The following is a 16297-nucleotide window of genomic DNA, read 5'->3' as shown; positions in this document are numbered from 1 at the left end:
ACTCGAGTATAAGCCGAGTTTTCCAGCACGATTTTTCGTCCTGAAAACGCCCCCCTCGGCTTATACTAGAGTGAACTCTCCGCCTGTCAATCCCTTCAATGCCTTTGTTTTTTACTCACCTCCCCTCGGCGGGACGTTAGGGTGAGCTGGTCCGGGCCATCTATGCTGCAGGGACCGTCTGGTGGGGATGGTTAGTCGTTGCGGGCTGTCCATTTTCTCCAGGGGGGCCTCTTCTCCGCACTTCGGCCCTGGCCCCGGAGTAGTGACATTGCCTTGATAACGATGCAAAGGGATTTTGCGCATGAACGTCCCTGTGTGTCGTCGTCAATGCAACGTCACTACTCCGGGGCCAGGGCCGAAGTGCGGAGAAGAGGCCCCCCCCGGTGAAAATGGACAGCCCGCAAAGACTAACCATCGCCCCCCGGACGGTCCCTGCAGCATAGATGGCCCGGACCAGCTCACCCTAACATACCACCGAGGGGAGGAGAGTACAAAACAAAAGGGGGGGGGGGGGGGGGGGCTGGATGATGACGAAGGCCGCAGTGGTCTTCAACCTGCGGACCTCCAGAGGTTTCAAAACTCCAACACCCAGCATCCTGGACAGCCAATGGCTGTCCGGGCATGCTGGGAGTTGTAGTTTTGCAACATCTGGAGGTCCGCAGGTTGAAGACCACTGATGAAGGGATTGACAGGGGTTGATGAGGGGGGGATGATGACGGGGGTCTGGATGATGACGGGGGTCTGGATGATGACAGGGGTCTGGATGATGACAGGGGTCTGGATGATGACAGGGGTCTGGATGATTACATGGGGGGATGATGTATTTCCCACCCTAGGCTTATAGTCAAGTCAATAACTTTTCCTGGGTTTTTGGGGTAAAATTAGGGGCCTCGGCTTATATTCAGGTCGGCTTATACTCGAGTATATACGGTATATGTGCCAATAAATAAATCCACCACAACACTGTCCATAACTCTAAAACCTATCATAAACAAGGTGAAGAGGTATCAAAAGAGTATAGATACAAAAAACACTGCTGGGGTAAAATGTTCAATCTGGTATAGTAAAATATATAGGGGGAGATTTATGTCTTTGTTTTCTTGCTTGTACACTGCTCAAAAAAATAAAGGGAACACTAAGATAACACACATCCTAGCTCTGAATGAACGAACTAATCGTATGAAATACTTTAGTCTTTAAATAGTTGAATGTGCTGACAACAAAATCACACAAACATTATCAATAGAAATCAAATTTATCAACCCATGGAGGTCTGGATATGGAGTCACACTCAAAATCAAAGTGGAAAACCACAATACAGGCTGATCCAACTTTGATGTAATGTCCTTAAAACAAGTCAAAATGAGGCTCAGTAGTGTGTGTGGCCTCCTCGTGCCCATATAACCTCCCTACAATGCCTGGGCATGCTCCTGATGAGGTGGCGGATGGTCTCCTGAAGGATGTTCTCCCAGACCTGGACTAAAGCATCCGCCAACTCCTGGACAGTCTGTGGTGCAACATTGGTGGATGGAACAAGACATGATGTCCCAGATGTGATCAGTTGGATTCAGGTCTGGGGAACGGATGGGCCAGTCCATAGCATCAATGCCTTCCTCTTGCAGGAATTGCTGACACACTCCAGCCACATGAGGTCTAGCGTTGTCTTGCATTAGGAGGAACCCAGGGCCAACCGCACCAGCATATGGTCTCACAAGTGGTCTGAGGATCTCATCTTGGTACCTAATGGCAGTCAGGCTACCTCTGGCAAGCACATGGAGGGCTGTGCGGCCCCCCAAAGAAATGCCACCCCACACCATTACTGACCCACCGCCAAACCGGTCATCCTGGAGGATGTTGTAGGCAGCAGAATGTTCTCCACGGCATCTCTGTCACATGTGCTCAGTGTGAACCTGCTTACAACTGTGAAGAGCACAGGGTGCCAGTGGAGAATTTTCCCATCTTGGTGTTCTCTGGCAATTGCCAAACGTCCTGCACGGTGTTGGGCTGTAAACACAACCCCCACCTGTGGATGTCGGGCCCTAATACCACCCTCATGGAGTCTGTTTCTGACCATTTGAGTGGACACATGCACATTTGTGGCCTGCTGGAGGTCATTTTGCAGGGCTCTGGCAGTGGTCCTCCTGCTTCTCCCTGCACAAAGGCGGAAGTAGCGTCCTGCTGCTGGGTGGTTGCCCTCCTATGGCCTCCTCCACGTCTCCTGATGTACTGGCCTGTTTCCTGGTAGCGCCTCCATGCTCTGGACACTATGCTGCCTGACACAGCAAACCTTCTTGCCACAGCTTGCATTGATGTGCCATCCTGGATGAACTGCACTACCTAAGCCACGTGTGTGAGTTGTAGGCTCAGTCTCATGCTACCACTAGAGTGAAAGCCCCGTCAGCATTCAAAAGTGACCAAAACATCAGCCAGGAAGCATAGGAACTGAGAAGTGGTCTGTGGACACCACCTGCAGAACCACTCCTTTATTGGGTGTGTCTTGCTAATTGCCTATAATTACCTGTTGTCTGTTCCATTTGCACAACAGCATGTGAAATTGATTGTCAATCAGTGTTGCTTCCTGAGTGGACAGTGTGATTTCACAGAAGTGTGATTAACTTGGAGTTACATTGTGTTGTATAAGTGTTCCCTTTATTTTTTTGAGCAGTGTATTTGGGACATAAAATGCCGCACGTGCACCAAAGCACTTTTTTTGTGACTTTTGGATGTAAGCAAAAAAGGTGATTTTTGTTTACTTACCGTAAAATCTCTCTTTCTCGGAGGATCCATTGGGGGACACAGACCGTAGGTGTATGCTGCTGTCTCTAGGAGGTGTGCTCTAGGAGGTGTGACACTATGGTAGTAAAAAAGGTCGGCTCCTCCCAGCAGGATATACCCGCCTTCAGGCCCTGAGCTAATCAGTTTAAGTTCCAGAGCAATAGGAGGAGACCAACAGGTCAAAGAAAAACCCCAAACTGTCCGAGAACCAGAAGAAAAAACATAACTGAACACACCCTTGGACAGAGAACCAAAGGAAACCCCAAAAAGGGCGGGAGCTGTGTCCCCCAATGGATCCTCCGAGAAAGAGATTTTACGGTAAGTAAACAAAAATCTCCTTTTCTCTATCGGCTCCATTGGGGGACACAGACCGTGTGTCCCCCAATGGATCCTCTGAGAAAGAGATTTTACGGTAAGTAAACAAAAATCTCCTTTTCTCTATCGGCTCCATTGGGGGACACAGACCGTGGGACGTACCAAAGCCGTCCCTTGGGTGAGCAGATAAGCAGTCAGGCAGACGGCTGATCCACTGCCGCCTGCAACACTTTACGACCCAGACTAGCATCAGCCGATGCGAAAGTATGAACTCGGTAGAACCTCGAGAAAGTGTGCAAAGACAACCAGGTAGCCGCCTTGCAAATCTGCGAGGCCGAGGCTCTATTCTGGAGAGCCCAGGATGCCCCAACAGAACGGGTAGAATGAGCCACAACCCTGAAAGGAGGAATCTTCCCCTTACAGCGATAGGCTTCCGAAATGGCGGACCGAATCCACTGAGAAATGATGGCCTTGGAAGCAGGTTGTCCCTAGCGACGACCTTCCGTAAGGACGAAAAAGGAATCACACTGACGAAACGAAGAAGTGAAGGAGAGATAAGACTGAACAGCCCGAACTACATCCAGCTTGTGTAGTAAGCGCTCCTTAGGATGAGAAGGAGCAGGACAAAAGGATGGGAGTACAATGTGCTCATTGAGATGAAAGGCCGAAACCACCTTAGGCAAAAAGGAAGGATCTGGCTGGAAAACAACCTTGTCCTGGTGGATCACCAGAAACGGAGAACGGCAGGAGAGAGCTGCCAATTCAGACACCCTCCGGATGGAGGTCATAGCAACAAGAAACGCCACTTTCCAAGAAAGGAGACAGAGAGACACCTCTCTAAGGGGCTCAAAGGGTGCACCCTGGAGGACACTTCGAACCAAATTCAAGTCCCAAGAGGGAGAGGGTGACCGATAAGGAGGAACAGCATGCACCACTCCTTGAAGGAAGGTCCGGACATGAGAATTAGAAGCCAGGGACCGCTGGAAAAGAATAGCAAAGGCCGAAACCTGACCTTTAAGGGAGCTGAGAGACAACCCCAGTTCCAAACCCGACTGCAAAAAGGAGAAGACGGGGAACCGAGAAGGTTACATGGGATAAGTCCTGAGCTTCACACCAACGAAAATAAGACCGCCAAGTACGGTGGTAAATTCTTGCGGAGGATGGCTTACAAGCCCTGAGCATGGTGTGAATGACTTGGGAAGTGAACCCGTGGGCACTCAAAACCGTGGTCTCAACCGCCACGTCGTCAAATGCAGTGACTGTAAATTGGGGTGGCAAAGAGGACCCTGAGAAAGCAGGTCCGGACGGAGCGGAAGGCGCAGTGGAGCGTCGTCCAGGAGCCTGACTACGTCGGCATACCACGACCTTCGGGGCCAATCTGGAGCTACCAGAATGGCGGGGACGTCCTCTATTTTGAGTTTCCTCAGAACCCTGGGAAGGAGCGGAAGGGGAGAGAACAGATAGGGTAGGGCAAACCCCAAGGAATCACTAGGGCATCCACGGCCAGAGCCTGAGGGTCCTGGGACTTGGACACAAAAGGAAGGATCTTCCGATTGTGTCGGGACGCGAAGAGGTCCACGTCCGGAATGCCCCAGAGGTCGCAGAGTTGCGCGAAGACCTCTGGATGTAGAGACCCCTCGCCGGGGTCGGGTGAGGACCGACTGAGGAAGTCCGCTTCCCAGTTGAGCACTCCCAGAATGTGAATCGCCGAAATGACCGGAACATTGCTTTCCGCCCAGATAAGAACCTTGGTCACCTCGGCCATGGCTGCCGAGCTGCGAGTGCCGCCTTGTCGATTTATGTACGCCACGGCCGTGGCGTTGTCCGACTGGACGCGGACAGGACGGGACTGAACCCGGGACTCCCAATGAAGAAGACAAAGAAGAATCACCCGTAATTCCAATATGTTTATCGGAAGAAGGGCCTCTCGGGAAGACCAGAGTCCCTGAACCGTCCAATCCCTGAACACTCCGCCCCAGCCCAACAGGCTGGCATCCGTTGTAACAACCTGCCAGTGAAGGGGAAAAATTACCGCCCTTGGAGAAGAAGGGGGGAGCGGAGCCACCAGAGCAGAGACTGACAGACCCTGGGAGGGAGAACAATCTGATGATCGAGGGACAGAGGAGACCTGTTCCATCGAGAGAGAATCGCCAGTTGAAGGGGGCGGTAATGAAACTGGGCAAAGGGTACGGCCTCCATAGTTGCCACCATCCGACCCAGGACTTCCATACAAGCGTGGATGGGGACTGAGACCTGGGTCCAAAGGTAGCGGACCCCCGTTTGTCTGGCGGGAGGCAAATTTGGACATCTCGAAGCGAAGTCCCAAGAAGGTTAAAGACTGGGTAGGACAGAGGACTGACTTGTCCCAGTTGACCATCCACCCGAAGCGATCCAGAGTGTTTAGAGTGACGTCCAGATTCTCCAGAGTCTGGGCTCTGGTTGGAACCTTGATGAGAAGGTCGTCCAGGTAGGGTATCACCAAGATTCCCCTCGACCGTAACAGGCCCATCACTGGCGCAAGGATCTTGGTAAAGACCCGAGGAGCCATGGCCGGACCAAAGGGGAGGGCTACGAATTGAAAATGCCCCTCCGGAACCGCAAAGCGGAGGTACCGATGATGGCCTGGAAATATTGGCACATGGAGGTAGGCATCCTTGATGTCCACCGATGAAAGAAACTCCCCTTGTTCCAGGGACGCCACCACCGAACGGAGAGATTCCATTCGGAAGTGGCGGATAAGAAGATGACGGTTGAGACGCTTGAGGTCCAGGATTGGACGCACAGAACTGTCCTTGGGAACCACAAAAAGATTTGAATAGAAACCCCGAAACCGTTCCCCTGGAGGAACGGGAACGATAACCCCCTGGAGAAACAGAGACTGGACAGCCTCTTGAAATTGCTTCGCCAGAGAAGGAGACCGGGGGCCCAGGATCGAAAAAAGCGATCCCTCGGAAGGGAGGCGAATTCGATTTGGTAACCATTGGACACCACGTCCCTGACCCAAGAGTCCTGAATGTGTGAGGTCCAGATGTCTCGAAAAAGTAAGAGACGACCTCCCACCCGAGAAGAAACCGCGGGTGGGGGCCTCACTTCATGCAGAAGTGGGTTTGCGGTTGCCTGATTTGGGCGCAAAACGGCCTGACCAGTTGGAGTCCGACTTCCAAGACAAGCGCGCCCGGAACGAGGGAGCCTTCTTGTCCCGCGAAGGAGCCTGCCCGGACCCTTTGCTGGAGCCAAAGGTCCGAAAGGAAGAGGACTTCCTTTGGGAAGTAGGGCGAGCCTTATTTTGAGGCAACAAGGAACTCTTACCTCCCGTCGCCTCAGAGATAATCTCATCAAGGCGCTTGCAAAAAAGACGGCCACCTGAAAAAGGAAGCTCAGTGAGAGACCTTTTGGAAGCGGCATCCGCATTCCAAGCTGTAAGCCACATAGAGCGGCGGAGAGCCGCTAGGTGACCCACAGCAAAGGCAGAACAACGGGCTGACTGCTTGGAGGCTGCGCACAGGAAGTCCCCAGTTTTAGAGCATTGGATAGCCAGAGCAGATAGATCCTCTGGGGGAGATCCCGCTAAGATATCCTCATGGAGCTTTTGGCACCACTCCAACAGGGCCTTGGACACCCATGTCGAGGCGAAGATGGGAAGAAGAGAAGAGCCAGCTGCTTCAGAGGCAAACTTCGCTAAGGATTCTACCTTCTTGTCCGTGGAATCCTTGAAGGCAGCTGCATCTGACAGTGGCAGTGTAGTCGCCGGGATCCGGGAGATTGGTGGATCCACTGAGGGAGGGGAAACCACCTTAGTGACAAAGTCCTTGTCAACGTTCTTGACTCGTCTTGATTCCCGGGAACCTCTTGTCTGGATGTTTCCATGTAGATTCCAGAATGTCGTCAAAGTCAGCGTGAGAGCTGAACCTTTGAAGTGCTGGCTTAGCACGATGAAAGGATACTCCTGGAGTGACATCTGAAGATCCTGGGTCCTCTAAGTGAAAGGTGTCTCTTATGGCTATCACCAATGAGTTCACCGTTTCAACTGAATCCGAGCAGTCCTCTGAGTCAGATGCCGGCTCGGAAGCCTCTTCCGCCAGTTCACCAGGAGAATGTGAACGAGTAGAGGGAGTCCTGGAGGGGGGCGATCCTGACCAGGTACACAGCTCTGGCGTGGCAGAGCGGCGACTCCGAGAATGTCCTTTGGAGGAGCGACGTTTGTGCCCAGATGACAGGGGGGTGGGACCCACGAGGGGAACGCCCACGTCTATCTGAAGACTCAATGGAAGAGTCAGACGAGGCACCCCTAGTACACTTGTGAGAGCGTGAAGTATGTGGGGACGAGGAGTGGGCCCTCTCAGAGGCCCTGCGCAAGGAAGACCCCTTCAAGGCGGACACCACTTCCCAAGAGGCCTCAGCCACCGAACGGGAGACTTGGGTCAAGTCAGCCATATACTGGGTCAGGGAAGAAACCCAGGCTGGTGGAGCGGCTGAATCCACCGGAACCAAAAGGGCATCAGGGGGTCTGGGGGAGCAGTGGAGCAGGCAGGGCAAGTGGGCTCAGTAGAGCCAGGCATCTTGGTATTACAGTGCTTACAAACAAAATAAGTCACTGACGAACCAGGTTTCTGTTTAGAGGGAGGAACAGCTCTGGGTACGGACATATTGAGAAAAGAGACAGGAACTTTCTCACCCTAATTTGTGTCCCCTGGCAGCTGCAGTGAGGAGAACTCGGCTCCGTGCAGCTAAAGTGTAAGAAACAGGCTAGCCAATAGAGAGAGAGGGGCGTGCCTGAAGCAGAGGCACTAACTGATTGGCCCCTTCTAACTGAAAATCACGCCCACGGCGCTGATTGGAGGCTACTTCGCGCCTCTGAAGAGCTCCGACAGCCCTGTGGGCGGAGCTATAGACATTGCCGAGACGAAGCTGTAATGGCGCCCGCTCCTTGTCCCCAGTGCACATATCAGCCGCATATGCGCTCGGGGAAATAGAGCGGGCGGCCTATACACCAGCAGAGACTGCCGGAGAAAGTGAAAGTTAGCCGGCGCTGAGAGCACCCGGCCCGTACCAGCGCCGCGGCTGTCAGCCGCATATAAGCCGTTTCCGGAGAAAGTGAAAGTAAGCCGGCGCTGAGAGCGCCCGGCTCGTACCAGCGCCACGGCTGTCAGCCGTCTATAAGGCGCTGCGGACACAGCCACAAATAACCACACACACACACAGAGTGAAGTGCCCAATGTAAAACATAGATGACATGCCCCCTAAGGTGCCACTGCTCCCCCAGAATAAAAGTCCACCCCCTGTATAAGTCAGCCCCATAACCTGAAAGGTGGGCCAAAAACAGGGGGTCGCCAGAGGTTGCAAGACCATACCTAAGGAGAAAAGGGGGGAAAGTACTTACCTCAGTCAGAAGAACTTACCTAATGGAGTCTTCAGTGAAGTCTTCAGTCAGCTTTAGTTACCTGCATCACGCCTGGCTGCTATGCGCGAGCGAGGCGAGCAGGGAAATAGGGGGACCCGGACCCATGAGGTACCAACCCAGGCGCTGACCGTTGGCGAGGGGGGGGGGGGTGAACAGCGAAATTATACGCAATGTCTGTGCCCCCTTAATCGCAATGGAGAAACAGGGAGTCCCTGAGTCCCCACCTGAAAACAGGAAAGAAAAAGGAATAAAAAACTAACACGTCCCTATACTAGGAAAACATAAAAATCTGAATTCCAGACCATGTCCACCTCCTTCAGACACTAAGCTTAAACTGATTAGCTCAGGGCCTGAAGGCGGGTATATCCTGCTGGGAGGAGACGATCTTTTTTATTACCAGTTAGTCACCAGTTAGTCACACCTCCTAGAGACAGCAGCATACACCCACGGTCTGTGTCCCCCAATGGAGCCGATAGAGAAAGTTATAAACCATCATGCCAAAGCCAATTTCAGTTTTCACTTTGCAGTGGTAACGGATTTATCAAGTGTGAATGTCGCACAAAAAGTCGCAAACTCCTCCAAAAACACTGCAAATCTACACATGGCCAGACCTGGCTTACAAAACTGCTTTTGGAGAACACTTTTTAAAAGTGCAGAAAGTCGCAGAGAAGAGGAGGAATCCTACAAAATGGTGTTCTACAGTGATTTATTGTTTTTTGCTAATGTGCGCCAAAATTTTCAACCCCATGTGATTGTATGATAAATAATGTCACACATGAGCAAAACCAAAGCAAAAATAAATTACTTCAAAATACACTTTCAAAAGACAACAATGATAAATCTCCCCCATAGTTATAAGGTCTGGAATACTGTGGTAGGTCAGGGATTATGTGGTTCACAGTGGTTGCCCCGACAGCCCCTGAGCGAGAAGGGATAGTCCTACTACATTTCCTGTGCAGCATACAGCAGCTAAGTACTGGAAGGGTTAAGATTTTTAAATAGAAGTAATTTACAAAATCTGTTTAACTTTCTGTCACCAGTTGATTTAAAAAATAAAAAATTATTATATATATATATATATATATATATATATATATATATATATATATATTAGGGATCGACCGATATCGGTTTTATAGGGCCGATAACGATAATCGGTGGAGGTTAGGGCCGATAGCCGATAACTTATACCGATATTCCGGTATAAGTTATCGGCTATTTATGCCCCCTCGACACCGCTGCAGGTCATTGATTTAAAGCGGGCGCTTTAACTCAATGCACTGCAGTGGCTTTTGCGGTGCCACAGGCCGCCGCCACCACCCGCTTCTCTCCCCCTACCTGTCTGGGTGGTCCAGGCCATCCATCCTTCCTGTAGTGTCCGGTGGCATTCCGGGTGGAGGGTGAACCGGTCCGGGCTGTCCTTCTCCGGGGGTCCTCTTCTCCACTCCGGGCAGGCTCCGGCCTAGTAGCGCAGCATAGACGCCGCTGTGCAGTGACGCCCGTGCGCAGCGACGCACCTGACGTCATGGCGTAGCGGCGTCTATGCAGCGTACTAGGCCGGAGCCTGCCCGGAGTGGAGAAGATGACCCCCGGAGAAGAATGACAGCCCGGACCGGTGCACCCTCCACCCGGAATGCCGCCGGACACTACAGGAAGGAAGGAAGGATGGATGGCCGTACCACCCCCATTACGGGTAAGTTTTTTTAAAATTTTTTATTGCCTCGGAGGGTGGGGGAGGGGCCCGACAGGTATAGCGGTATGGGCAAAAATCTATACCGGTAAACCGCCCAGCACTATGGTGGGGGGTGCGACGCGGTGGGTCGGTCGCGGTGTGGCGGGTCGGGGGGGGGGGGGCGTTCGCGGTGCGGTGGGGGCAGTGCATTATCGGCAAGGTAATTGCAGATACCGATAATGCCCAAAATCGTGATTATCGGTCGATAATATTGGCCATACCGATAATCGGTCGATCCATTATATATATATATATATTTTTTTTTTATTTTTTTTTTTCCGGAGTACCCCTAAGCAGTCTAACTTGTTGGGATGGCAGGGTTTAGATTCTTTGGCCAAAAAATGATTCCTTACTGAAAGCACCGAGGAGGGTCTGACTCACATATTACTGTCTTTATTAATCTGTGGTCCTAAAAGAAATTACAAAAATAAAATTGGGGCGGGCCCTGGGGGGCGGCCTCGGGGACCTAGGCCTTGATTTGTCTAAGGGGTCCCAAAATTTCTGATGGCAGCAATGGGCAACCTACAGAAACTTCTATTTTGTTTTTATGTCTTTTTATTTTTGTTCCCATTACTACACAACCTTCTTCAACAATGTACTTGGAGTCGGCTTTGTAGTATTGCCCTAGAAGACCAACATACATTCATTACTAACCAAAACCACTGGGAATATAAGGCATTGTCAACTAATGTCATTGGTTGTAGGTAATCTGCTAGGCAATTTGACTTCTCTTTAGATACTCTGGCCACAGTGCTCCTGCTCTCCACTGCAGAAGAATCCTGGGATCACCACAACTGGTTACCATACAGCCATATACAGGTGAAACTCAAATAATTTGAATATTGTGCAGAAGTTCATTTATTTCAGTAATGCAACTCATCTGCGGAAGGAAGCATGAAGTGCTCCAAAATTTCCATGTAGATGGTCTACTGTGCTTCATTAAGTCCAGGGTCAATGCATCCAACACCAGCAGATGACATGGCTCCCCAAATCATATAATAGATTGGGGATTTGGGGTTTTCATGAGCTGTAAGCCATAATCATCACAATTATGACAAATCACGGCTTGAACTATCTTGCTTTGCATGTAATGAGTCTCTCTCATATATTAGTTTCACCTTTTAAGTTGCATTACTGAAATAAATGAACTTTTGCATGATATTCAAATTTTTTGAGTTTTACCTGTAAAGGGACTTTGATCTTGCTTGCACCTGATCTTGGTGTTTCTTAGATTGTCTCCCATCTCTTCTTTTGGATCTTGTTGCCTGGTTCTTGTCCTTCTACTGGTTTGACATCTGGCCCTTTGGACTACATTTCTATTACATCTGCTGCTGTTCCCTTCCTGACTACTTTTCTGGGTATATTCCTTAATATGCTTTTTTTTCCCATCTGGACACTTGCAGTCAATTGGTGACTATTCTTAAGACTGCAGCCTAGGAATCTAGCAAGGAAAGTCTATACCTCCTTGCAGAGGATAAGTGTAAAAATATGGAGATTCTTTAGGCTATATATCATAGTCTAACATGCGAAAAACGAACTGCAGTTTAAGTGATCCACTTTTCTGGCATTTTGCCTCAGCAAAGCTGGTTACCAGATGACTACATGAAGAAGTTGACATTTTCCAACAGCATACCAGAACAAATGGGATAACTGGACACTACTGTTTTTTTTCACATTCACATTACATACCCGTTTCTTTATAGCTAACTTTCTTTGGATCAACACCCATTGGCACAATTTCCTGGAAAACCCCAACACGAAGATCAGGAAAACAGTGGGCTCCTCCATCACTTCTCTGCAAAATCCACATAGAAATGATAAATAAAACAACAATGTTTCACTTATATATTTAAATATAAATGATATTAAACATAATAAATAATCATTACAATGAATGTTGAATCAATGGAAAGTGACCTTGCAAGCACAGCTATTTCTACTCACTATGATCAGTAGCAGTCCCTGCAGTCAAACCCTGCTGATCACACATTTATGACATGCCATTATGCTTAATGCAGTTAGAAATACACAGCATATTTTGCTAAAGGCAGACACACAGAACTTCTCTGCCGCACCCCTATTAGTGCCGTAAGGTTTGGAGGCAGGCCCACGCATCAGTCACTCCAACACGCTGAGCCTGCCTTTAAACCTTACTGTGCACACAGGGCTGTGGCGGAGAAGCCCCGTGTGTCTGTCTGTAGCAAAATATGCTGCTTATTTCCTGCTGCCCAGTGGATTTTCTGCACCCTGAAAGTCGCAGTATATATGCTACACGTGACCCTACCCTTAAGCAGAAATTTTCCTAAAGTGTAACTGTCACCTTCGTATGAGGTACAGAGCTCCCCACCTTAACAGTTAGGGCATAAGGCGATGGGCCAGACGTTACCTTTACTTATTGTGGCCACAGTTTGTAAACTTATAAAGTAGCTGTTTTCCAGTTGGAGTAGACTAGTTGGAGAGACAGGCTGAGTCACGGTGGCATGCCTCCTCCCTGCTCTGACTTGTAAGATTGTACAGGGTTCCATGCAAGAAGTGGGTCAGTAGGGAGGAGACATGCAGCTGCAACTCGGGCAGCCTCTAACTGTTCAGCTGGATAAGGACATAGACAATATAATTTTACAAGCTGCGGCACAATAATTAAAGGTACCATCTGTCCCATCGTCTTATGCCTTGACTGTTTAGGTGTGCAGCTCTGTACCTTGAAAGGAGGTGACAGTTCCACTTTAAGGGTAGGGTCACACTTTCTGTATTTTGCTGCCGTGTATTTTCCCACCCATTGAAGTCAACGGGTAGCAAAATCAGCTACGTACTTTACTACCCATTGTCTTCAATGGGTAGGAAAATACTCAGCCACAAATACGCAGCAAAATACGGCACATGTGGCCCTACACTAAAGGTAATCTGTCACCAGTAGATTACAATAGTCTTTACTTTTTTATTTTCTGTGCCCCTATTCCAGATAAATGGACAAACACATACATGTAAGCTAGTTGTTTAGTGCACTCTGTTCCTATTTTAACTCTTTAATTACAAAGGGGATCTGCAGCTCTTTATCAAGAGAAAAGGACCTATAACCTCAGGAATGATAGATTATATTATAAAATGAAAACACATTCACCATAGAATGTTGGACTTAAAATGGAATTGTGTCCAATGATGGACACAGAGCAGAAATAGTCAGCCTGTGTTACGGTTCTGTGCTTTGTTACCCAGCAGTATGTATAGATCTATTTATGCTGCAAATTGGCAACGTAAGTCTTGAATCTTACCTTAAAATCTTCCAAGCACATATGTTTAAGCAAAGGGTGTAAAAGCATTGTGTTGATATAAAGCCTGGTGGAAACTTTGCTTCCCCCCACTGTTCCATTTATTCCTTCTGAAGCTATGCGAATCTAAAAGCAAAAACGATAAAGCATAGCAAATAAAAAAAAATAAAGGCCACTCTTCATTTAGTATGGCAATACAAACACATTAGGCCTGCCAACCCTTATGCACAAGAGCAGAACTGTGAGAGCCATGTACACTAGTGAAATACATCAATGAATTTCCTCGATTTGCACCAAAAATTGCCACTTTTGGCCGACCTATGTGTGAGGGTGGCATGGCAATCCCTGTGCACCAAATTAATATAATTTCCCCCTGTTGGAAGGCACAATTTGGAGTAGCCAGCTTAGAGCTGGCATAGATTTCTGAGGAGGAAGCTCGTGGCAACCTCAGATGTGCCTAAATTTATCAAAAGTTCTGAACCTCTTGATAAATCCAATGCAATCCTACACTTACAGGGGTTGACTTAAGACTAGCATGGGAAATGGAAGTCTTTGTAAATTACCCCCTGTGTGTGCGACATCATTCAGTTCTAATGGAGTATCAGATGCAGGTGACAGTGACACTTGCATGACCTAGTCTTATTATTTTTGAATTGTACCTATTTTGCAACTTCGGATGTCATGCTTCAGCACAAGTCCAACATTTCTGAATAGCCTAAACCCTGTATTAGGTTCTGAAGACATTTTTACAGTTGTGCTCACAAGTTTACATACCCTTGTAGAATTTATGATTTTTTAACCATTGTTCAGAGAATATGAATGATAACACAAAAACTTTTCTTTCACTCATGGCTAGTGGTTGGCTGAAGCCATTTATAGTCAAACAACTATGTTTACTCTTTTTAAATCATAACAAACACAAACTACCCAAATGACCCTGATCAAAAGTTTACATACCCCAGTTATTAATGCGGTGTATTGCCCCCTTTAACATCAATGACAGCTTGAAGTCTTATGTGGTAGTTGTGGATGAGGCTCTTTATCTTCTCAGATGGTGAAGCTGCCCATTCTTCCTGGCAAAAAGTCTCCAGTTCCCCTAAATTATTGAGCTGTCTTGCATGAACTGCACGTTTGAGGTCTCCCCAGAGTGGCTCAATGATATTGAGGTCTGGAGACTGAGATGGCCTCTCCAGAACCTTCACGTTATTTTGCTATAGCCAATGACAGGTCGACTTGGCCTTGTGTTTTGGATCATTGTCATGTTGGAATGTCCAAGTACGTCCCATGCAAAGTTTCCTGGATGATGAGTACAAAATGTCAGCAATACAGCACAGAGACAAGCCTCAAATCTTCTGGCACAAAGTCATTTGGAATGAGGAGACTAAAATTGAACTGTTTAGACACAACCATAAATGCTACATTTGGAGAGGAGTCAACAAGGCTTATAATGAAAGGTACACCACTCCTACTGTGAAACATGGTGGTGGACCGCTAATGTTTTGGGGGGGGGGGGGGGGTGTGTGAGTTACAAAGGCACAGGAAATTTGGTCAGAATTGATGGCAATATGAATGCAGTAATGTATCAACAAATACTGACGAACAATTTGCACTCATCATCCTGGAAGCTGAGCATGGGACGTACTTGTACATTCCAACAAGGCAATGATCGAAAACACAAGGCCAAGTTGACCTGTCATTGGCTATAGCAAAATAAAGTGAAGGTTCTGGAGTGGCCATCTCAGTCTCCAGACCTCAATATCATTGAGCCGCTCTGGGGAGACCTCAAACGTGCAGTTCATGCAAGACAGCCCAATAATTTAGGGGAACTGGAGACTTTTTGCCAGGAAGAATGGGCAGCTTCACCATCTGAGAAGATAAAGAGCCTCATCCACAACTACCACAAAAGATTTCAAGCTGTCATTGATGTTAAAGGGGGCATTACACAGCATTAATAACTGGGGTATGTAAAGTTTTGATCAGGGTCATTTGGGTAGTTTGCGTTGAGATTATGATTTAAAAAGAGTAAACAGTTGTTGGACAATAAATGGCTTCAGCCAACCACTAATCATGAGTGAAAGAAAAGTTTTTAGTGTTATCATTGATATTCTCTGAACAATGGTTAAAAATGTTTATTATGCAAGAGTATGAAATGTATGAGCACAACTGTATCTACTTGCTACCCCTTATTTCCAGGGTGTATGTTGGTAATCTATCAAAAAAGGTCTCAAAATAGTGGTCTGCTGTGCTTTTTAGTAAAAATGAAAAATAATATATCTATATATCTGTTACAGTTAAAAACGGTTTTTCCAAGTTTGGTATAACATATAGGATACAACATTAGGCTTTTGTATCAGCAGAAACATTCTAGTTTGAATAAAGGCATTCAGTAAAAACCTTGTTTTCACTAGGGAAAAGCAGTAAATACTATTTTTCACAAAGGCGTTCAGTCAAAACTAGTTTTCACTAGGGAAAACCAGTTTCAACTAAAGACCAGTTTTAACTGCAACAGATTCAAATAGTCTAAGCCAATGTGATACATCTGCAACATTTTTTTTATTCTCTAGTTTAACTTTACACTGTCTTCTTAGACAGTTTTATTATTTATTCAATGAGTAAGATTTATTTATAGAACACCATAAACCCATTGTAAGGGATAGTCCAACTTTTTAATTATCTCATATACAAGGCATAATTTCCTCCCCCTGGTTTTCGGCAACTTTCTTTCGGCTCCTCCCAGTTGACGATCTCCTGTTCCTACTTCCAAGACGAGTGCTCGTGCAGGACCTGCCTGCTCAGTCAATCACTGGC

General features: G+C 47.8%; 1 protein-coding gene across 6 annotated transcripts in view; it reads right to left on the bottom strand.

Annotated features, from left to right (window-relative positions):
* TSTD2 (thiosulfate sulfurtransferase like domain containing 2) overlaps positions 1-16297 on the bottom strand; it is a 55151-nt gene that overhangs the window by 18124 nt on the left and 20730 nt on the right. For all 6 annotated transcript variants that reach the window (XM_056518958.1, XM_056518974.1, XM_056518933.1 and 3 more), the window contains 2 exons: positions 13493-13615; positions 11913-12018 (listed from right to left, as the gene is read on the bottom strand). In XM_056518958.1, coding sequence (XP_056374933.1) covers positions 11913-12018; positions 13493-13615 — 229 coding nt within the window. The remainder of the gene's footprint in view (positions 1-11912; positions 12019-13492; positions 13616-16297) is intronic.

The sequence above is a fragment of the Hyla sarda genome, chromosome 1 (assembly GCF_029499605.1).
Source record: "Hyla sarda isolate aHylSar1 chromosome 1, aHylSar1.hap1, whole genome shotgun sequence".
Taxonomy (NCBI): Eukaryota; Metazoa; Chordata; class Amphibia; order Anura; family Hylidae; genus Hyla; species Hyla sarda.
This window is presented reverse-complemented; position numbering and strand designations above follow the sequence as displayed.